At 43.8% G+C, this 24,018-nt stretch overlaps 1 protein-coding gene across 1 annotated transcript; it reads left to right on the top strand.

Moving 5' to 3' along the window:
• The first annotated feature begins 234 nt into the window (after window positions 1-234).
• LOC118652649 (zinc finger protein 791-like) lies at window positions 235-23,130 on the top strand. The gene is made up of 4 exons (XM_036302685.1): window positions 235-376; window positions 18,356-18,482; window positions 18,673-18,733; window positions 20,737-23,130. The coding sequence occupies exons 1-4, from the start codon at window positions 374-376 to the stop codon at window positions 22,379-22,381; spliced, it is 1,836 nt and encodes a 611-aa protein (XP_036158578.1). The 5' UTR covers window positions 235-373; the 3' UTR covers window positions 22,382-23,130.
• Window positions 23,131-24,018: the final 888 nt, after the last annotated feature.

Here is a 24,018-nt window from a genome sequence, read left to right as displayed (position 1 = left end):
CATCATTACATATGAAGAGGTCTTTTTTAAGTGTGTCTGTTTTTGAAGAAGGGCCATGAGTGGCCTGACAGCCTTATAGTTAAAGGTCAGATTCAGACCCAGTACTAAGACAAGGTCGGCTCAAAGACGTAACCTCCAGCTTGCTGTCACTCAGGCATGAGGGGGCGGGATCTCGCAAACTGTCCAATCAGGGGAGTCGCCGAGAACTACGTGAGGGCGGCGCTCTGGCGCGGACTGTGGTTTCATCGCTTCTCTCGCCATCCGCCGGCCTTTCCAGGCGTCAGGTAGCTTCTCCACGCCCTCGCCCTCTGCTGCTGAGACCTGCGCCTCTGCGGGGGGCAGTGTGGACCACAGGGGGCCCTGAGGCCGAGAAATGGTGAGTGTGGCCGGGAAGTCAGGGAAGGAGGTTGGTGGAACCAAACCACCGTGGCCGGGCCTGCCTCCCAGAGGACACTCCGGAGTTTGGAGATGTGAGGCCGCCGGGAGTGGGGGGCGGGGGGGTTGGGGATGTGAGGCCGCGGGGGGGGGGGGGGGGGGGGGGCGGCACGCAGCTTAGGGCTCGGCAGCAATCAGACCCGCCGGCGTCTTCTCCGGTCACCGGTCACCGGCTGTGTCCCGAGAATGTTCAGAGGACACAGGGAGGACCTTCAGGAGACAATCGTGGCTCCTCTCGGGGGTTCCTACGTGGGGAGAACTGTGGTCTGTGTGGTCCCGGGCCGTTCTTTTTCCCCAGGGGGACCCGTTTTCTCTTGAGTTTTACAGATGTTTGGGGAGCGGGGCCTCAAATCCACGAGTCTGTCCCCCCAACCTAGGTCTTTCTGGGACTGGTCGTAAATCCCTAAATTTCCAAATCTTTCCCCGCATTCCCAAACGCCATCTTCCCCTCCCCAGTCCACAGCATCATTAACTGTTTGACCGCCCTGGTGCATTTCACACTACACAGTATTTCAGCCATGGATGTTTCTCTTTTTAAGGATTTTTTTTTGCCTATGGATGTTTTATGGAGGAGGAAGCGTGGAATGACCACCTGGAATTGTGTTGTGTAAAAAGCCTTGTGTGTCTCCCCCAGGATCTTTCGTGGGCGCAGACACGCTATGGGTGTCCCTTTTGGAAACTTCCCTGGGTGATCTGCCCTTTTCATCACAGTTCCAGGTCTCTTGAGTTTGTGGTTTTATTCACTTTAATTTTCCATTTTTTTCAATAAATATAAATGTATTTAATCACTAGATCTTGAAAGACTATAAAATATTTCCAAGGAAAAGGTGAATTTCAGGAAAAAATTCCACTATTACATCCATTTGTTAAAAATTTTTTTTCCTTTTCCATGGGCAGGTGTAGAAACATTGTGAGATCTGTTATTTTGGTTGATTTTAAATGCAATATCAGGGCTTAGACTCGCAACATCTAACAGTGTGTTTAATCGTTTTCCAAATAGTTACTTGTCATGGAAATAATAATTAACTAACATTTATTATCTAAAGGAATAGTTATTTGCAGAATTTCTTGTTGAATCAGAAAAATGCTTTACAATATTCTCCCATCCTTTACACATAAACTCTGGATTTGAGTCATTTTACTGGGTTGGTCAAACAACAAGTTTGTGTATTTAAAATATCGGTGTCCAAAATAAATAAATATCGGTGTCCAGAGCAACTGGGAGGGAAGCAGAAGCCTGAGGTCAGTGTCTCCAAGCTTAAGCCGGCTTGAGCCTGAAAGGGAAGTACTTGAAGGCCCCGTTGGTTCTTCCTGCGGAGCCCCCCCTTATAGGTGTCCCACCTGCTCACACCCACCAGGGAAGGGCCTTTATTCTGAGACAAGCTACAGCCCTGAAGGCTGGGGATAGGGAAAGAGGGGGAGAGGGCCGGAGGCTATCCTCTCTAAGGTGTAGCTGATTTCCTCGGTCCTGTGTCTAGATACAGGCTTGAGGATTGCATCCGCTGTGTAGGTGCACTCAGTAGTTTGTGTACATTGAGAAAGTCTGTGAAGGTCAGTTCTGTCTTGGTTTATGAATTTGGGAGTTACTTGAGGGGGTGAGACCTTAAATTGAATCTGGCTAAGAGTTTCCTCGCTTGTGAGAATTAAAGCCTGAGAGAGGAAGCCATTCCATTACCTCAGGAAAGGGGTGTGTAGAGCTCCCGGAGTCCCCCACCCTTCCATCATCAGGGACTGACCCACTTGAAGAGTTGTATCCCGCCCTGCGTCAACCTATGAACCAGGAGGTCACTGTTCCATCGATTCCCAGTCAGGGCACACCGTCCCGGGTTGCAGGCTCAATTCCCAGTAGAGGGCATGCAGGAGGTGGCAGATGGATGATTCTCTCTCATCATTGATGTTTCTATCTCTCTCCACCTCTGAATAAAAATATATATATATTTTTTAAAAGAGTTGTATCCCAACACGGGTATATGGACTGCAAGTTTCCAAATGTGGGTTTTCTTCTGAACTGTGGGGAAGAAGGCAGTTTATCTTACCTGATTTGAAGATTTACATTTCTTTCTTTGGATACTCATAATATTGCATATTGAAGCTCTGTACTCTAGTGTTCCTGAGCAGTCTGTAATATTATTTTCTGGGTGAGTGTGTAAGATTTTTAGTTCTTGGGCTTTCAAAATGTAAGTTGATTGAGGGAGACATGGGAGTAAGGTAAGAAAATCTGAAACCAAACAAAATACGTTTCTTTTGGGCAAGAGAACCTCAAGATAGGAGATGAGTGTCTTTGAGCTCTCAGGTCAATTTTACATTTTAAGTCAGTTTTCGTATTTGCATGTCCCTGGAGAGCTCTAAATTTTAAATGCTGTAATATTGCTTAGGCAAAAGGAAAATGAAATCCTATTTTAATTAATAGAAGAAAAACAACTCAAAACTTACATAAATCTTTGAAAATCCTGATACATCTAATGGATTAGGCCCAAATAAAATTATGATATGCTTTGCCCTGGCCAGGCAGCTCACTTGGTTAGAGCATTGTCCAATAGCCAAGGTGGCAGATTCCATCCTAGTCAGGGCACATACAAGAATCAGTCAACCAATGCATGCAAACTAAATGGAACAAATCGATGTTTCTCTCTCTCTTTCTCTCTCCTTTCCTCTCTGCTTTCCTCTCTCTATAATCAATAAATAAAAATTGTTTAAAAGTATAATGTTTGCCCAGCCTATGTGGCTCAGTGGTTGAGAGTCGACCTATGAACCAGGAGGTCACAGTTCGATTCCCAGTGTGGGGTGTGCAGGAGGCAGCCAATCAGTGATTCTCTCTCATCATTTACATTTCTTATCTCTCCTACTTCCTCTTTAAATCAATAAAAACATTGTTTAAGTATAACATGGCCCTAGCGGGTGTGGCTTAGTGGATAGAGCATCAGCCCGTGGACTGAAGGGTCCTGGGTTCGATTCCAGTCAAGGGCACGTATCTTGGTTGCAGGTTCCCCAGCCTTGGTCTGGGTGCATGCAGGAGCCAACCAATCAATGTGTCTGTCTCACATTGATGTTTCTGTCTCTCCCTCTCCCACTCTCTCTAAAAGTCAATAGAAAATATCCTTGGATGAGGATTAACAACAACAAAAAGTCTAATATGCTTTTATACCTGAAATAATACCCCAGTGTGATATGTAAGGAGAAGCTATAATGCCTCTTGTTATTTTGGTTAGAAGAAGAGTTGAGATTTCTTGTGTTTTTTTTTGTGGTTTAAACTTTTATAAACATTAGTGTTTAAAGGATTATATCTTAGAACTAGAGGCTCAGTGCATGAAATTCGTGCACTGGCAGGGAGGAGGCCTCAGCCCAACCTGAGCCCTCTGGCAGTCCAGGAGCCCTCGGGGGTTGTCCAACTGTGGGGAGTGGGCCTAAGCCAGCAGTTGGACATCCTTAGCACTGCCGCAGAGGCAGAAGAAACTCCCACCACTGCTACTGCGCTCACCAGCCATGAGCCCTGCTTCTGGCTGAGCAGTGCTCCCCCTGTGGGAGCTCGCTGACCAACAGGGGGCAACTCCTGCATTGACTGTCTGCCCCCCTGGTGGTCAGTGTGCATCATAGCAACCAGTCGTTCTGCCGTTCAGTCAATTTGCATATTATCCTTTTATTAGTACAGATAGTTTTCTATATTGAAAAGAAAAAATGGAATAAATTTTAAATTAAATTTTAAAAAGCAAAAGTAGTTTAAAATAAAGACTATTAACACATTGTATGCGAGAAACGTGTTTACACGTTTTATGTATTTATACGTTCTACCAGTGTAGTAGAGCGCGGGACACGTATAAATACATAAACTAAAGTTATCGTAATTTTACTGAACGTTGCCATTTGCACAAAAATGGCCCGCGCCACCTGTTAGCGCGCGATAAAAACTACCTGCAAACAATGTGTTAAATAGGAAAATATTGTGTGTGTGTATATATAACTCAGCTTATTTTAAAAAATAATGCATGCAATGGCTAGCAAAAGTCTATGTAAGATAAGGTTTAAAGTCAACTCACTGCTCGAACATCCTGGTCCCCTCAGGCTCTTGTTTCAGCCATCCGCAGTAACCAATGTTGAATTTCTTAAGCATCCTGTTAGTGTTTCTTTATAACGAGCAGTTGAACCCCATACTTTTTAATATTTGATTGCTCATGACTGATTCCCCCTCCCTCTGCCCTGCAGGCTCCCACCTGGACAAACTGATGAAAAGATCTGAGTGGTCTTTCCTCTAGAGATGGCAGGAAATTCAGATGACACAGGCTCCTGCCCTTGGACAAGGATTCTTGCCCTGGCCCCAACCCCAACCCCAATGAACACCCAGACCAGGCTCCTTTCCTTGCTTCCATCTCAGAGCTGCTTGAGAGGCCACCTTACCTGCCTAAGACCTCAATTATGTGATCATAGGGTTCTTCCTACCACGCAGGGAATGTATGTGTATATGAGCCCACACACCAATATCATCAGTCCCAAGGGAGCCATCCCTCTGCAGGTGACTATAGCAGTGGGTGCCACGAGCCACCCAGTGCATCTGTCTTCTCTTGCTCTGACCTGCTCTGCTGCCTGATGGCAGCCCTCACTGTGTGCAGCTGGAGAGAGTGCTGTGAGCTGTGCTAACCCCTGTAGCATTGCTGAACCTACCAAGCTTTAATTTGATGTTCAGCCTACCAGAATTGGCAGTTTCGAGAACTCCGAGCCTTGGTCAGTGTGCCCCAGTTGGTTGGGCGTCGTCCCAGGCACAGAAGGTGCCTGATCTATTCCCAGTCAGGGCACATGTGCAGATTTCGGGCTCAGTCCCAGGTAGGGGGCATCCAGGAAGCAGCGGATGGATGATATTTCTCTCTCATCGACGTTTCTATCTCTCCAGCCCTCCCTTCCTCTCTCTCTGAAAATCAATACTTAAAAAAAAAAAAATCCAAGGCATTTGGAAACAGGAATATGGGATCAGGGCACTCCTTAACTTAATCCTGGGTCTTTGTTGGGATTTATCTATTAGAGTGAATCTGTGACAGAGTCTGGGTTGGCCCCAATGTGTAGGGCACAGGTGGGAGAGGGGGTCTATACCCTGTGCAGAAGGTGGACCCATCGGGTAGTTGCTCCTAGAAGAGCAGTTATTTAAAGAGAGAAAAGGGCCGAAACCGGTTTGGTTCAGTGGATAGAGCGTCGGCCTGCAGACTGAAGGGTCCCAGGTTCGATTTGGTCAAGGGCATGTACCTGGGTTGCGGGCACATCCCCAGTGGGAGGTGTGCAGGAGGCAGCTGATCGGTGTTTCTCTCTCATCGATGTTTCTAACTATCTCTCTCCCTTCCTCTCTGTAAAAAATCAATAAAATATATTTTAAAAAAAATAAAGAGAGAAAAGGGAAAAATAAATAAATAAAGAGAGAAAAGCAGGGAAAGGGTAGGTTGTCATGTGTTTCCTTCCACGTTCTGCGTGGTTCAGGGTTCGGGTCTCGAAGAGGAGCCGCACACAAATGAGAGAGAAATGACACGAAATAATTTGAAATATTGGGGGACCAGGCGGGCAAGGCCAGAAGGACTTCTCCTGATGCTCAGGCCGCTCCAATCTTTTATTGATCTGGAGTAGCCCTTAGAGTAAGGATGTTTCAATGATACACAGATTAGCTCATCAGCAGACAATTTCCAGAAATAGGCAGAATATCTAATCAACAATAATCAACAAAGATTTACGTAAGTATCTAAGGAATTAAGTGAACTAAGGTGGGGATGATGCTTCAGCTACCATTATCTAGATTAACTGGGTGGTTCCTAGATTAACTGGGTGGTACACAGCCCTGACCTTTGCTAGGACTTCAAAGGTTACTAGCTTTTGGGGGTCTCTGTCTATACTCAGCTAGTGAAGACAATAAATGGTAGGTGGCAGACTGATCCACACTCATTCCAGAGGGATCCCACTAAATTTAATAAGCAAATACCCCAGTAAGGGAGTTACTGAATATAATATAGAATACAAATAGAGATTTCACCTTAACCATGAGAACTATGGTCTTACCTAATTTCTCCATGGTCATAGCACCCATTTTCTTAAAGTATACCACAACCAGCAGGGAAGGTTTAAACCAATGAGTTATAAGTTAAATTGTAATTTAGTCTTTGGCACTTTCAAATTATATTAACAAAGTGGGACTCCACTGTCCTTAATGCCAGTTGAAGTCATATGGCCTAATGTAAACTTAACAGGGCCTTGAAGGATTGAAAACCACTGTACACCTTTTTAGTGAAGGAGTGGTTATCCCCTCTGCTTTACCTTTGAACAGCTGAATTTGTCCCTTTTTTTTTAAGGTAGTTTGAATTTAACTTGATAGAATAAATTCCTAAATGAGCTTAACATGCTTGAAGATCCTTTGTTGACTGATGGAAGAGCAGTCTTTAATTGCATTGATTATAATAACTGGATAGCTTATAACTTTCTTTTAAAATCATAACTAGTTATATGATTTGACTATAGTTGGCAAAGGTGAGTTTTTACTTGGCTTGTTCTTCAAGAATGAATGACACCTCACAGTGGATTACTGCAACCTTGAGGCTGTGGTCGAACCAAAGAAGCCCTTATTCTCCATCCCCAACATTATAAAAATTACTGCCTCTATCCACTCAGCAACTGGTAAATATCCTGTCATCACAGATATGACTCTGTTTGTTCTGCTCAGTACCTATGTCAGCAACCTCTCAGCTGCAGTTGCCCTTCACCTCTGAAGGGACATGGGACACCTTTACCTGGTTACCCTCAGGGAACCTCAGCACCCTTGTCAGCACCCACAGTCTCCTCAGCAGGATCTGAACTGTTTTCACTGCTCCAGGAGCACAGGTATGACACTACACTAATGACCTCCTCTTCTGAGAGTATTCAGGACATAAAAATAGTGATAAAAAGGCGAGAGGCCATTGCCACATAAATGAGGTGAGTGCCTTGTTTAAATTCCCAAAAAGTATTTGGTAATCTGGACACAGTGAAAAAATCGCTATTATCTCTCTTAGCACCCACAACATTGTCTAGATTCTTTTGGTGCTCTGGAGGCAACATAGTCTTTGTTTATACATTTTACTTGAATCTATTTATGTTATTACTTGCAAGCCGGCCCACCTTGAGTAGGTACCCCTAAAAAAGGGGGGGGCCTTAGATTGAGTCCAATTGCCATACAACAGGCACTCCCTTAGCACCATCAGACACGGTTTCCCAGTAGAGGCTTCAGTGACTTCCTGTCGTGCCTCCTAGAGTTACCCATGATGGCTCCAAACTGTATGCCACTAGAACTGCAGTTGTCACTGCTTTTATAGAGCTATCCTAAAAATAGCCCTGAAAATGTCACCTCTTCGAAAGCTACCCATTATGCCCGGGGACCTGTAAACATCACCCCACGAACTCAGTTCCTCTATAGACTCCTTCAGACAAGATATGGCTAAACCTGTGCCCTCTGGCCCAGCTGGCATGCCTCAGTAGTTGAGCATCAACCTGTGAACCAGGAGGTCACTGTTTGATTCCCAGTCAGGGCATAGTCTCCAGGTTGCAGGCTCCATCCCAGTGTGGGGTATGCAGAAGGCAGCTGATCAATGATTCTGTCATTGGTGTTTATATCTCTCCCTCTCCCTTCCTCTCTGAAATCAATAAGAAAATATAAAAAATAATAATAATAAAACCGTGCCCTCTGGCATATCCTACCGTCAGGAGGGGGTGGCCTTCCCTCTTCTCAGTTCCTTGCCAGGTGCCATGGAGCTGAAGGAGGTCACCCCTTTCTAAGACCTCCAGACTTACTGGGGAGCTTCTCAGGATTCCCTGAGTTAAAAAACAATGGGAGTTGCCGAAACTGGTTTGGCTCGGTGGATAGAGCGTCGGCCTGCGGACTGAGGGGTCCCAGGTTCGATTCCGGTCAAGGGCATGTGCCTGGGTTGCGGGCACATCCCCAGTGGGAGATGTGCAGGAGGCAGTGATCGATGTTTCTCTCTCATTGATGTTTCTAACTATCTCTCTCCCTTCCTCTCTGTAAAAAATCAATAAAATATATTAAAAAACAACAATGGGAGTTTACAGACTTCTGGGATGACATCGCCTCATTCCTACATGATGGAGCTCAGGCAGACTTACTACTACTATCCCTTAATTCAGTGGTTCTCAACCTTCCTAATGCCGCGACCCTTTATTACAGTTCCTCATGTTGTGGTGACCCCCAACTATAAAATTATTTTCTTTTTTTTTTCTTTTTTTTTTTAATATATTTTATTGATTTTTTACAGAGAGGAAGGGAGAGAGATAGAGAGTTAGAAACATCGATGAGAGAGAAACATCGATCAGCTGCCTCCTGCAATTCTCCCACTGGGGATATGCCCGCAACCCAGGTACATGCCCTTGACCGGAATCGAACCTGGGACCTTTCAGTCCACAGGCCGACGCTCTATCCACTGAGCCAAACCGGCTTCGGCTATAAAATTATTTTCGTTGCTACTTCATAACTGTAATTTTGCTACTGTTATGAATCGTAATGTAAATATCTGATATGCAGGACCGTTACAAATTGAACATAATTAAAGCATAGTGATTAATCACAAAAACAATATGTAATTATATATGTGTTTTCTTTTTATATACATACTAGAGGCCCGGTGCACAAAAATTTGTGCACTCGTGGGGGGGGGGGGGTCCCTCAGCACGGCCTGTGCCCTCTCGCAGTCTGGGACCCCTCGGGAGATAACGACCTGCTGGCTTAGGCCTGCTCCCGGGTGACAGAGGGCAGGCCTAATCCCTAGGTGCAGTCCCTGGTCGGGCTCAGAGCAGGGCCAATTGGGGAGTTGGGGCGCCGCACCCTGTCATGCACAGAGCAGGGCGGATTGGGAGGTTGCGATGCCACCCTCAGTCACGCTCAGGGTAGGGCCGATTGGGGTGTAGGTGCACCGCCCCCTGTCACATTCAAGGCAGGGTCGATGGGGAGGTTGCGGCGCCACCCCCTGTCACGCACAGAGCAGGGCCAATCGAGGTTGGGGTGCTGCCCCCTGTCACACACAGAGCAGGGCCGATCAGGGGGTTGGGGAGCTCCCCCCTGTCACGCACAGAGCAGGGCCCATCACGGGGTTGAGGAGCTCCCCCCTGTCACTCACAGAGTAGGGTGGATAGGGGAGTTGGGGCACCGCCCCCTGTCACAGAGCAGGGCGGATCGGGGGTTGGGGCACCGCCACTCTCACACTCAGGGCAGGGCCGATGGGGAGGTTATGGCTCTACCCCATCAAACACAGAGCAGGGCCTGTGGGGTGGGGGAGTTGAGGCGCCTCACCCTGTCACACACAGAGCCGCAGGGTGATCAGGGGGTTGGGGAGCTCTCCCCTATCAGGCACAGAGCAGGACCTATCGGGGGGTTGGGGCGCCTTCCCCTGTCAGGAACAGAGCAGGGCCGATAGGGAGGTTGTGGCCACGCCCCCTGTCACACACAGAGCCGCAAGGCGATCAGGGGGTTTGGGCGCTGCCCCCTGTCACGCTGATCCTGGTGCTGAGAGGCCTTGCGGCTCCACTGATCCCGGTGCTGGGAGGCATATTACCCTTTTACTATAAAGAATAGAGGCCTGGTGCATGGGTGGGGGCTGGCTGGTTTGCCCTGAAGGGTGTCCTGGTTTGCCCTGCTCCCAGGTGACAGAGGGCAGGCCTAATCCCTAGGTGCAGCCGCTGGTTGGGCTCAGAGCTGCTCCCGGGTGACAGAGGGCAGGCCTAATCCCTAGGTGCAGCCCCGGTCAGGCTCAGAGCAGGGCCGATTGGGGAGTTGGGGCGCCGCACCCTGTCATGCACCGAGCAGGGCGGATTGGGAGGTTGTGATGCCACCCTCAGTCACGCTCAGGGTAGGGCCGATTGGGGTGTAGGTGCCGCACCCTGTCATGCACAGAGCAGGGCGGATTGGGAGGTTGCGATGCCACCCTCAGTCATGCTCAGGGTAGGGCCGATTGGGGTGTAGGTGCACCGAAATCAGGGTGGGGGTCCCCACTGGGGTGCCTGGCCAGCCTGGATGAGAGGCTGATGGCTGTTTGCAGCTGGTCACACACCCTTCAGGGTGGGGGTCCCCACTGGGGTGCCTGGCCAGTCTGGGTGAGGGGCTGAGGGCTGTTTTCAGGCTGGGACTGAAGCTCCCAACCGCTCCTTTTTTTCTTTTTTCTTTTTTTATTCTGGGCCAGCTTTAGCTCTGGCTCCAGCTCTGAGGCCTCAGCTGCTGAAAGCAGGTATCTGGTTTGTTTAGGTTCTATAATTGAAACTCTGTATCAACTCCAGCTCTGAGATCCCAGCCAGCTGAAAGCTGGTTTCTGGGGTTTTGTTTAGCTTCTATATTTGTTACAATGTTTCAAACTGCAGGCTCAGAGGCCGGCAAGGCAGGCGGGGAACGTTGCAGTCCTCCGTCACTGAAGCAAGCAAGCCTCATGTTCAGTTTAAGCTGCCTGGCTGCCGGCTGCCATCTTGGCTGGCAGTTAATTTGCATATCACCCTGATTAGCCAATGGGAAGGGTAGCGGTCGTATGCTAATTACCATGTTTCTCTTTTATTAGATAGGATATATTTTATTGATTTTTTTTTTCAGAGAGGAAGGGAGAGGTATAGAGAGAAACATTGATGAGAGAGAAACATAGATCAGCTGCCTCCTGCACACCTCCCACTGGGAATGTGCCCACAACCAAGGTACATGCCCTTGACCAGAATCAAACCTGGGACCCTTCAGTCCACAGGCCGACACTCTATCCACTGAGCCAAACCAGTCAGGGGTATATATGTTTTCCGATGGTCTTAGACGACCCCTGTGAAAGGGTTGTTCGACCCCCAAAGGGGTCACGACCCACAGGTTGAGTACCGCTGCCTTAATTGTAACATCCTTTTAAAGGATGGACTCAAGGGTCAACATGACTGACCAAACATCAGGCAATCATCTTAGCACTGACCAGCAACTGGCTTCACTGGCCATGTTTACAGACTCTTGGGTGATTGCCTACAAGTTCCCCTTTTGTGGTAAACAAATTCTATAACTTTTCTTGCTTCACTGTTACCCACAGTATAAATCAAGGTAACACCTGTCTCCACATTCACTAAGGCCATAATGTGAGATCTTGCCAAGACGCTCCTCCAGGTGGGAGTTCTAGACACTAGGACTAGTAACAAAGGAACTCATTTCACTTCTCAGAATATACGGTAGTAGGCTCTTGAAAATGGCTTCAGTGGAAGTTTCTCTTCTCTTCCAAATCTCAGGGTGCAGTCCTCATAGAACACTGTAATGGCTTATTGAAATAACTTCAAATCAGTTGAATGAAAGATGGCTTCTTTCAGCCATCAGTCATTAGCAATCATTATTAATGTACTAGAGGTTCAGTGCACAAAAATTTGTGCACTCGGAGGGGGTCCCTCAGCCCGGCCTGTGCCCATGTGCAGTCCAGGACCCCTTGGGGGATGTCCACCTGTCAACTTAGGCCCACTCCCCCGAGGATCAGGCCTAAGCTTGCAGTCAGACATCCTTCTGGCAGCCAGGCATCCTTCTGGCAGCCAGGGAGCCCTCAGGGGAAGTCCGACTAAAGGCTTAGGCCCCCAAGGGAGCTGTGATGAAGAAGCTGGGGTGACAGAGGAGCCACGCTGTCCCGCTCCACCGCCCCGGGTCGGGTCGCACACAGGATGCCCTGGTGGGCCAGCGGATCACTGCTGCCCCACCCAGCCACCCTGGGTCGGGTCGCACACAGGACCGTCCGGATGGTGGCCGGGTGGGCCAGCCGATCGCTGCTGCACCACCCGGCCACCCCGGGTCGGGTCGCACACGGGACACCCGCCACCCTGGGTCGCAGATAGCAGGCCCAGATGGAGGCAGGGCAGGCGGGATGGCGCTGTCCCGCCCCACCACCCCGGATGACAAATAGCAGGCCCGGATGGCAGTAGGGCAAGCGGGATGGCGCTGCCCCAACCTGCCTACAGTATGCAAATTAGCCGCCATCTTTGTTGGCAGTTAATTTGCATATTGCGCTGATTAGCCAATGGGAGGTGTAGCGAAGGTACGGTTAATTACCATGTTTGTCTATTATTAGATAGGATGCCTTACCTTTTTTTTTTTTCCTTAATGGACTTACCTTTTCTTTACAGCAATTTTTGGTTTGCAGAAAACTTGATCAGAAAGTAGAGTTCCCACATAACCCCTCTGCCTCCACATAGTTTGCCTTATTTTTTATATCTTACTAGAGGCCCGGTGCATAACATTTGTGCACTGTGGGAGCGGGGAGGTCTCTCAGCCCGGCCTGTACCCTCTCACAGTCCAGTCCAGGACCTCTTGGGGGATGTCCACCTGCTGGCGGGCAGCCGCCCTAAGCCAGCAGGCAGACATCCCCCAAGGGGTTCTTAGCGCTGCCGTGGAGGCGGGAAAGGCTCGCCAGCCTTGAGCCTGGCTTCTGGCTGAGCAGCATTCCCCCTGAGTGCACTGACCACCAGGGCACAGCTCCTGCATTGAACGTCTGCCCCCTGGTGGTCAGTGTGCATCATAGCAACTGGTCATTTCCCCGTTTGGTCGATTTGCATATTAGGGTTTTATTATATAGGATATTGCTGTGGTACATTTGCTATCAGTGCATTAAAGTCCACAGTTTATATTAGTGTTGAGTGTTGTACAGTCTCTGGGCTTTGGCTAATGTGAAATGATGTGTCCATCTTTTCTGCATCACCTAGAAAATTTTCACTGCCTCTAAAATCCCGTGCTCCACTTATTCATTCATTTCTCCCTCCCACCCCCAAATCCCTGGCAACCAAAGATCTTCCATTGTCTCATAGTTTTGTCCTTTCCAGAAGTATGTTTGGAATCATAAGTGTGTAGCCATGTCATATTGGCTGCTTTCACTTAGTAATATGGTTTTAAGGTTTCTCCATGTCTTAGCTGGTTTGGCTGAGTGGATAGAGTGTCAGTCAGCCTGCGGACTAAAGGGTCCCAGGTTCAACTCCAGTCAAGGTCACATGCCTGGATTGCAGGCTCAGTCCCTAGTAGGGGGCATGCAGGAGGTGGCCAATCAATGATTCTCGCTCATCATTGATGTTTCTCTCTCTCTCTCCCTTCCTCTCTGAAATCAATAAAAAGATATTTAAAAAAAGAATGAGGAAGGGGCTGTGGAAATGTAAAAAAGAGCATTTGACAAAATTCAAATCAATTTATGGTAACAAACTAGGAAATACCCTTTTAAGAAACACCCTCTATAAGAAACTTGCATTTAACCTACTTAATGGTGAGAAACTGGATGCTTTCCTGGTAAGATCAAAAAGGCAATGATGTCCCTTCACATCAGTACTAGTCGACACTGTAAAGTCTAAGCTAATACAGCAAAACAAGAAAAGGAAATAAAAGGTATACAGACTGATAAGTAAGAAATTAAAGTTGTCTTTGTCACATGACATGATTATTTATGGAGAAAATGTCAAAGAAAATAACAACAAAGAAAACCCCTTGAACTAATAAGAGAATAGAGTAAGACTGAAAAATAAATGGTTAATATACAGAAGTCATTTTTTTCCTGTAGATCTAAACAAATATAATCAACTGATCTTTAAAAAATATTTTTTATGTCTTTTTTTGTTTTGTTTTGTTTTATTGCTTAAAGTATTACAAAGGGTATTACATATGTCTCCCTTTTTCTCCCACCCTTGACAATCCCCTGGCCTCCCCTACCCTCCTAAAAAATATTCTTAACTGAGGATATGTTCTAAGGCTTTGAGCATTTTGCCTGATTTTATTTTTTCTTCTTTCTTGGCATATTTATACTTTTTAACTTTCTTATTAGTTGCCCTTAAATTTACAGTATATAGTTACAATTAACCCAAGTCCTCTTTCAAGCAATGTTAAACCATTTCACTGTTTGTATACATTTCTCATAACAGAGTATTCCCAATTCCTCTCTCTCTGCACCTTATAACACTGTTACTGTTCATTTCGCTTATCCATAAGATATTGTTGCTAGTATTATTTGAACAGTGTTATCTTACAAATTGAGAATTTTTAAGGTATTGTTATTTTACCTTCATTTATTCCTTCTCAGATGCTCTCCCTTTCTTCATCATTTTCCTTCCTTTTTTTTTTATATCAGAGAGGAAGGAGAGGGAGAGAGAGATGGAAACATCAATGATGACATTCATTGAGCAGCTGCCTCCTATACGCCCCACACTGGGGCTCGAGCCACAACCCGGGCATGTGCCCTAACTGGGAATCAGTGCTCAACCACTGAGCCACACAGGCTGGGCTCATTTTCTTTCCTTTTGAATAATTTCCTTTAACACTTTTTGCAAGGCGAAGCAGATGTACTGGTGAAAAATTCTCTCAATATTTGTCTTAGGAATTTCTCTCTCACTTTTGAAGGATAATTTCACTCAACACAGTTTTAGTTAGGTTGTTTGTTTTTCTATCAACACTTTAAATATTTCATTCCAGTCTCTTCTTGCTTGCATTATTTGAGACCAAAAAAAAAGTCTGATTTAATTCTTATTGTTGTTTATCCATAGCTAAGGTGTGTTTTCCCCCCGGCTTCTTTCAAGATTAAGTCTTTTAGTGTGCTGTGTGATTTTGGTGTTGTTGGAAGCCAAATATGATGTACTGTGAAGAAGGAATTTTGGTAAATAGGCCTTTAGTGTGAGGTTTTTAAGTGTATCTAACAAGGGTTTAACCTGTGTTTACTATTTTTATACCTGTAGGTATGAGGCTACATCTGTTGTCCTTCTTTTTCTCTCTCCTGTCATCTTTGGGATTCTCTAGAACAGGGGTGGGCAAACTTTTTGACTCGAGGGCCACAATGGGTTCTTAAACTGGACCGGAGGGCCGGAACAAAAGCATGGATGGAGTGTTTGTGTGAACTAATATAAATTCAAAGTAAACATCATTACATAAAAGGGTATGGTCTTTTTTTTTTTAGTTTTATTCATTTCAAACGGGCCGTAGTTTGCCCACGGCTGCTCTAGAAGCTTCTTAAATAAGGTCTGAAGTGTGGTTCTTTCTGTGAATTCCACTAGAACTGAACCTAAATACTGGTCTCTGTGTACCCACCAAGAAGTGGGGATTTCCTATTCTGTTCTTTAACCAAATAGGTAAATTATGCCATCGTAATTACTGTGGGAAGCATCTTCTCTAACCCCTACATGTAGATGTCAGTGGATTAATGATCTTTTTCAGAGACCAGTGTTTAGAGAAATTATGTGCCTGAAAGATTGAAGATGCTATTAAATTTACAAGGAAGTGGTTATGTATAGAGAATATGAATTTTGGTGACCAAGTCATAGAATATTTTTTTCTAGAAAAGTGATCTTAAGTATAATAATGTTACATGCAATAAACAATATCTCAAGAAAAACTATTTTTTTTAAATACATTTTATTGATTTTTTTTTTACAGACAGGAATGGAGAGGGATAGAGAGTTAGAAACATCAGTGAGAAACATCGATCAGTTGCCTCCTGCACACTCCCCACTGGGTATGTGCCCACAACCAAGGTACATGCTCTTGACCCGAATCAAACCTGGGACCCTTGAGCCCACAGACCAGCACTCTATCCACTGAGCCAAGCCAGTCAGGGCAAGAAAAACGATTTTAAATATGGTAATGTTACATGCAATAAACATTATTACAAGAATAAAAGAATTTTAAGTATAATAAATTACCAAAACTGTACTAACATAGTATGATATCACAAAAGTTGCAGGAAATATTAAAAATCTACAAGTAACAGGATTACTTCTATTATATTCTAGAATATCCCCCCTCCCCCGGCTCTATTTTTATCAGTTTATGTTATTCATTATATTCCACAAATGAGTGAGATCATGTGATATTTATCTTTCTCCAACTGGCTTCTTTTGCTTATCATGATGCTTTTAAAGTCTATTTTGTCGGATATGAGTATTACTACTTCAGCTTTTTTTTCTTTTCCATACCTTCATTTTCATCCTGTGTGTTTTGTTTTGAGGTGGGTCTCTTATAGACAGCATATAGTTGGGTCATGTTTTTTTTTTTTTTTTAATCCATTCAGCTACCCTATACCTTTTGATTGGAGCATTTAATCCATTTACATTTAGGGTTATTATTGAGAGGTACTTATTTATTGCCATTTTAATTCTGTATGGCTAGGTTTCTCTCTCTGTTTCTTCTTATTGCAGCAACCCCTTTAGCATTTCTTGTAATGCTGGCTTGGTGGTGATGAACTCCTTTAGCCTCTTTTTGTCTGGGAAGCTCTTTATTTGACCATCTATTTTGAATGATAGCCTTGCTGGATATAGTAATCTTGGTCTCAGATCCTTGCTTTCCATTACCTTGAGTACTTCATGACATTCCCTTCTGACCTGTAGAGTTTCTGATGAGAAATCAGGTGTCAGCCTTATGTGAACTCCTTTGTAGTTAACAGTTTGCTATTCTCTTGCTGCCTTTTAAGATTCTCTCTTTGTCTTTAATTTTTGGCATTTTAATTATGATGTGTCTGGGAGTGGGTCTGTTTGGGTTCTTTTTTTTTTTTTTTTTTTTTTTGTGAAGGGCAGCTGCCTGGGGTGTGGGCTCCATCCCCAGTGGGTGGGCGTGGAGGAGGCAGCCGCAGTTTTGGCTCCAGTGACTTCGCAGTGGCCATTTTTTTTTCAATATATTTTATTGATTTTTTTACAGAGAGGAAGGAAGAGGGATAGAGAGTTAGAAACATCGATGAGAGAAAAACATGGATCAGCTGCCTCCTGCACACCCCCTACTGGGGATGTACCCACAACCAAGGTACATGCCCTTGACCAGAATCGAACCTGGGACCCTTGAGTCCGCAGGCTGATGCTCTATCCACTGAGCCAAACCAGTTACGGCCTGTTGAGCATTTTTAACATCATTACTCTGAACCCTGTTTCAGATAAATTTCTTATCTCTGCTTCACTTATCTCTTCTCCTGGAGAATTTGCTAGTTCTTTCATTTGGAGGTTGTTTCTTTGTTTCCTCATTTTGGTTGTCTGTTTGTATTTATGACTATGTTTTACATAGATCCTCTATACCTCTCAATCTCTATTGCAGGAAAGTGTTAAAGACTGTTTCTGACTAATTGGATCAGGCAAAGACTCAAAGCCTCCAGAGACCGCCCTCAGGTGTGATAAATTTTTTTTTTCAACAGGGTGGGGCAGTTGCTATTGCCTGGAGGCTAATTGTTACTTTTAATTTCTTAAGTGGCCTCAGGGCCAGGTGTTTTCCAATAGGGTGTGTCGACTGTCTTCCCATCTGGCAAGGCAGATGTCTACTAGTATGTGGGAAAGATGTCCTCCGCTGTGTGAGGGAATGACTCAGCCCAGGAAACTTGGGCTGTCTTCCTTCTGAGCTCTATCCCCCAAGTCCCCAATCCTGGGTTCTGCTCTCACCGCTCCAGTCCATTTCTCCCTCCCTCTGCCAGAGCACAAGGTGGATGGCTCCACAAGGAATTTTTGTGCATTGGTCCTTTAAGAGGGTGCCCGAACTTTCAGCTGCCACTCCCTGGCAGACAGCACCCCACTGCTTTTCACAGCTAGATGTTATGTGGGTGCCCTCCTCAGTTTGGTGTTCTCTGCTGGGGAGCCCAGCTTCAGGATTACATCCCAGAGTTCTCAGTGGCACCCCTCCCCCCCACAGCTGAGATATCTCTCTGGAACTTCAGTTGCTGTCTGTGGGTGCCCAGCCAGCCCTTTCGCACCTCCACTCCTCCTACCAGTCTCTGTGCGGTCTCCACCTTTGATCCTTGGGTATCAACTTCTCTCCTGTGAGTTTTCCATTGATTATTCAGGAAGCCTTTCCATATTTCAGTTGTAATTCCAGCTTGTTCCTGGGAACATGTTCATGCAGCATCCTCCTACTCTGCCGCCATTTTTCTAGAATATTTTGATACCACAATATACGTGAACTTCTTATGAATACATATGTGGGATGCTTTAGGATTCAGTGGCCTTTGAGGATGTGGCTGTAAACTTTACCCTGGAAGAGTGGGCTCTGCTGGATCCTTCACAGAAGAAACTCTACAGAGATGTGATGCGGGAAACCTTGAAGAACCTGGCCTCAATAGGTAAGGGTGTCAACATTCCTTCATTTAGCAACTTAGAAAACAGATGTTTCTTGTCTATCAGCATTATTCTCTGATTTGGAATGGGGAAAGAGAACACTTTTGTAAACAAACCAGGCATAGTCAGAGCTCATCACAGACCTGCAATGTAATAATTCTTAAACTTTTTTATTTTTCTGGGCCTGCATTTCAGGAAGAAAATTGGAAGACCATAACATTGGCGATCAGTACAAAAATCAGGGAAGAAATCTAAGGTAAGTTATATTCACAACAGAAATCAGTGTCCCCACAAGGGGATCTTCATATGTGATGAAAATTTAAAAACAAGCAGACCCTCCTCAAAAAATTAAAAATGGAATTGCCTTATGACCCAGTGACTCCACTTCTGAGTATATATCTTAGGAAACCCAAAACATTAATTCAAAATACTATATGCACTCCCATGCTCATTGCAGCACTCTCTACAATAGCCAAGATATGGAAGCAACCCAAGTGCCCATCAGTGGACAAGTGGATAAAAATATTGTACATATATACAGTGCAATACTACTCAGACATAAAAAAAAAGAATGAAATCTTATCACTAGCAACAGCATGGATGGCCCTAGAGCAGGGGGGGGCAACCCCTGGCATGCGTGCCAAACATGGCACGCCAGTAACTTTTGCTGGCACGCGAAACCCTCTCTTATAATCTTCCATTTACAATATTTTTCTTAATATCGACTTTTTTATTTTTCAGATAAATTCAGTGTAGGTGCATCTTAGATAAATAATTTTACATAATAAGTTATCTTAAAGACCATAGACATGGATTGATGAGAGAGGGGAAGAGCAATTTCTATGCCTCTGCCTTAACTCTCCCTGCCTTCCTAGATCTGACCAGTGTTTTGGTTTCATCCACATACGCTTGTGAATCTTTGTTCTCAGTGATGAATTTTGTTAAGTCTCGTAATAGGAGTAGCCTGACAGGTGAAAGTAGTACCTCGTGCATATCTCTGAAGGTCATGAAATATAAACCTGATGTAAAATCTCTGTCATCAGTGATGCAGCAGCAAAAGTCCCACTGATAATATCAAACGGAGTCATAAAGTTTTTTGTCGGACTATCAGTGTACGTGTATACATTAAAAAGTAAATGTATTTTTCATCAACATATACTGTGTTTTTTGTCGCTCGAATGAATTTTATTATTTCTTCAAGGTTCTTCACATACATACACCTTAAGAGATATCAAGTAGGTGTAACATGTTCTCAAAAAATTAGGGTTGGTACGCAGAAGAATTTTGAGTCAGAGATTTTGCCGGTTTTGGCACGCACTCACAAAAAGGTTGCCCACCCCTGCCCTAGAGGGTATTATGCTAATGGAAATAAGTCACACAGAGAAAGACAAATACAATATGATTTCACTTATATTTGGAATCTAAAGAACAAAATAAACAAAATAGAAACACTCATAGATACAGAGAACAGACTGGTGGTTGTCAAATCAGAGTGGGGTTGGTGGCTGGGTGAAAAAGGTGAAGGGATTAAGAAGTACTAATTGGTGGTTACAAAATAGTCATAAGGATGTAAGATATAATATAGGAAATGTGGCCAATAATTTTGTAATAGCTATGTATGAAATATCAAGGGGACAACCACTATGCTGTACACATGAAACTAATACAAAATAATATTATATGTAAACTGTAATTGAAATAGTAAATAATAAAAACAGACACAGCTTCAAATTTATTTTTTTTTTTTAATATATTTTATTGATTTTTTACAGAGAGGAAGGGAGAGGGATAGGGAGTTAGAAACATCGATGAGAGAGAAACATCGATCAGCTGCCTCCTGCACACTCCCCACTGGGGATGTGCCCGCAACCCAGGTACATGCCCTTGACTGGAATCGAACCTGGGACCTTTCAGTCCGCAGGCCGACGCTCTATCCACTGAGCCAAACCGGTTTCGGCAATTTATTTAATTTTAGAAAAATTTTACCAAAAATGTTTTCTAAATTGTGACATAAGATGTTCAGTGTTTCCAAAATAGTTTACTTGGAAACAGTATTCAGAAACTCCATATATGAATAGCACTACTTTAATAAAGAAGGTCAAACCTTCCTTAAGAGCATTCATTATATTCAGTTTCAAACAATTCAGACAGGGCAGAAAACCTACTCTTTCCCTATAAATTGTAAAAAAATAATTCTAATGTTTGTGACTAAATGTAAATTAGTAAGTCACTAATCATGTACTCCTGGTTTTTTTATAGACATATGGTAGAGAGAGACTGTGAAAGTAAAGATAGTCAATGTGGAGAAAACTTCAACCTTATTTCAAATCTTAATCTGAACAAGAAAACTTCTAAAGTAAAACCATGGGAGTGCAGTGTGTGTGGAAAAGTCTTCATGAGTCGTTCATCCCTTAATAGGCACATGAGATCTCACACTGCACCCAAACCATGCAAGTATCAGGAATATGGAAAGAAACCTTACAAATGCAAGATATGTGGGAAAGCCTTCAGTTATCTTCAACCTTTTCAAAAACATGAAAGAAATCACAGTGTAGAGAAATCATATAAATGTAAGGAATGTGGGAAATCCTTTAGATATCGTCAATCTGTTCGAAAACATGAACGAACTCACACGGGAGAGAAACCCTATCAATGTAAACAATGTGGGAAAGCCTTTAGATATCATCAAACCTTCCAAACACATGAAAGAACTCACACAGGAGAGAAACCCTATGAATGTAAGCAATGTGGTAAAGCCCTCAGTTGTCCCAGTTCCTATCGAAGCCATGAAAGGACTCATACTGGAGAAAAACCCTATGAATGTAAAAAGTGTAATAAAGCCTTCAGTTGTCCAAGTTCTCTTCGAAAACATGAAAGAACTCATACTGGAGAGAAACCCTATGACTGTAAGGAATGTGGGAAAGCCTTTATTTCTCTCGGAAGCTTTCAAAGACACATGATAACACATACTGGAGATGGACGTTATAAATGTAAGGACTGTGGGAAAGCATTCAATTGTCCCAGTTCATATCGAATACATGAAAGATCTCACACTGGAGAAAAACCCTACGAATGTAAACAATGTGGTAGAGCCTTCAGTTGTTCCAGTTCCTTTCGAACACATGAAAGAACTCACACTGGAGAGAAACCCTATCAATGTAAGGAGTGTGGAAAAGCTTTCCATTGGCTCACGACTTTTCAAGTCCATGTGAGAACTCACACTGGAGAGAAACCCTATATATGTAAGCTATGTGGTAAAGCCCTTAGTTGTCCCACTTCCTTTCGAAGACATGAAAGAACTCACAGTGCCGAGAAACCCTATGAATGTAAACAGTGTAGGAAAACCTTCAGTTCTGCTCTAGGTTTGCAAATACATGAAAGAACTCACACTGGAGAGAAACCCTATAAATGTGAGGAATGTGGGAAAGCATTTGTATCTCTCACAAGCTTTCGAAGACACATGATGACTCACACTGGAGATGGCCCTTATAAATGTAAGGAATGTGGGAAAGCATTCAACTGTCCCAGTTCATTTCGAATACATGAAAGAACTCACACTGGAGAGAAACCTTATGAATGTAAAATATGTGGTAAAGCCTTCAGTTGCTCGAGTTATGTTCAAGTACATGAAAGAACTCACACTGGAGAGAAACCCTATGAATGTAAAGAATGTGGGAAAGCTTTCATTTATCGTACAACCTTTCGAGGTCACATGAGAGTGCACACTGGAGAAAAACCGTATAAATGTGAAGAATGTGGGAAAGCCTTTAGTCGACCCAGTTCATTTAGAAGCCATGAAAGAATTCACACTGGAGAGAAACTTCTTCACTGTAAGCATTGTGGGAAAGCCTTCAATTGGCCCACATCCTTACATAAACATGTTATAAGAATGCACACTGGATAAATTATAACTGATAAATACAGGAAGGTTTTCACTCTTTATAAATACACTCAAAGTTATGTGATAACTCCACTGGAGAGAAATAGCTATAAATGTAAGTTATATGGGAAAGCCAATGCAAATTAATTTAGATGTAATACTCCAGAAAATTAGTGACATAAAAGAAATGTTTCAAAGCTAAAAATATATTTTCTTTATCAGAGACTCATCCTGAAATTCAGTCTCTGGACTATGAAACTGTCTCTGGGCCTATTACTTTTGCCAATGAGCAATTAGTTCAGGCAATATTGTAAGTACTCTTTAAGCAACAGAATACACTTTTAGTAGGTAGTTTTTCTTAAATAAGCTTATAAAATTTTTGTTTTCCCATTTTAAAGTCTGTTGGATCCATGGGTGAGTTGGAATATAATTGTACTACATACTAGTAGGATTAATTTTTATACAAAAACCTAACCCTGTAAATTAAGGGAAATAGTGACACATTGGAATTTGTTAGGGTTTTCCTATTGGCTTATGTGGCAAGTACTGGATATTTCTTACCCATGATAAATATTCCTTCTCTTAGGAGAAAAGCTTTCTTTGTCTTTCATCAAAAGAGCCTTACTAATTTTTCTTACTAAAGGATATTTGGCATAAACTTGTAAATATGCAAAGTTTATTATCTACACTAATAAAAGAGAAACATGCATATTGGTGTCACTCTGCTACATCCACCAGCCAATCAGATGACTATGCAAATTAGCCCAACAAAGATGGCGGTTAATTTGCATATGCAGGCACGAAGACTGAAGACTTAAGTGGCTTGGCTTCTCCGCTGAAGCTGGACCAAAGGCCTGGGTCCCGGGTGCCGGATGAAAACCGGTGCCAGCAGCCAGGGGAAGGAAGGTCTATTGCGCAAATCTTCATGCAACAGGCTTCTAGTAGAGTATAATATCACTTGAATTGCTATTTACATCTTTCCCTTTACTCTGTCATTCCCTCTGGCTGTGACTTGGAAAACAGACTTCACATTAAGAAGAGCTACCCTGGCCGTAGTCAGTTTGGCTCAGTGAATAGAGCGTTGGCCTGTGGACCAAAGGGTCCCAGGTTCGATTCCAGTCAAGGGCATGTACCTTGGTTGCAGGCTCGGCCCAGGCCCTGGTTCGCTTGTACAAGAGGCAACCAATCAATGTGTTTCTCTCACATCAATGTTTTCCTCTGTCTTTCCCTCTCCCACTCTCCCTAAAAATCAATGGAAAAATATCCTCGGGTGAGGATTAACAAAAAAAAAAAGAGCTATCTGTATTAACATCAGCCTCAAACTTACAGAATAATCTTAAAATGTTTACAAGTATAATTATTTTATATTTAAATTCACAGCTACAATATATTTGCACCACAGCTACATTTTTCCCTCAATCCAATAAATCCTACGATACTCCGATGTCACTATTTAAGGTATTGTTTACCTATAATACAATTAGAATGATTATTTGCTATCATTCAAGTCAACCAGTGGCATCACCATCCCTCTATTCATATTGAGTACCTACTATGTGCCTGAGCTGGACACCAGAAATACAACAGTGAACATAACTAAAGTGGTTACTGCTCACAGTGTTTCAAGTTTGTGAGATTAAAAGCACGTTTCTAACTACTTT

This window comes from Myotis myotis, unplaced genomic scaffold, assembly GCF_014108235.1.
Source record: "Myotis myotis isolate mMyoMyo1 unplaced genomic scaffold, mMyoMyo1.p scaffold_m19_p_32, whole genome shotgun sequence".
In the NCBI taxonomy this organism is placed as follows: domain Eukaryota; kingdom Metazoa; phylum Chordata; class Mammalia; order Chiroptera; family Vespertilionidae; genus Myotis; species Myotis myotis.
This window is presented reverse-complemented; position numbering and strand designations above follow the sequence as displayed.

Coding starts and splice junctions, on each gene's coding strand:
- LOC118652649 (XM_036302685.1), top strand. Junction 18,483..18,672: donor GAAGAACCTGGCCTCAATAG/GTAAGGGTGTCA, acceptor CCTGCATTTCAG/GAAGAAAATTGGAAGACCAT. Junction 18,734..20,736: donor AATCAGGGAAGAAATCTAAG/GTAAGTTATATT, acceptor GTTTTTTTATAG/ACATATGGTAGAGAGAGACT.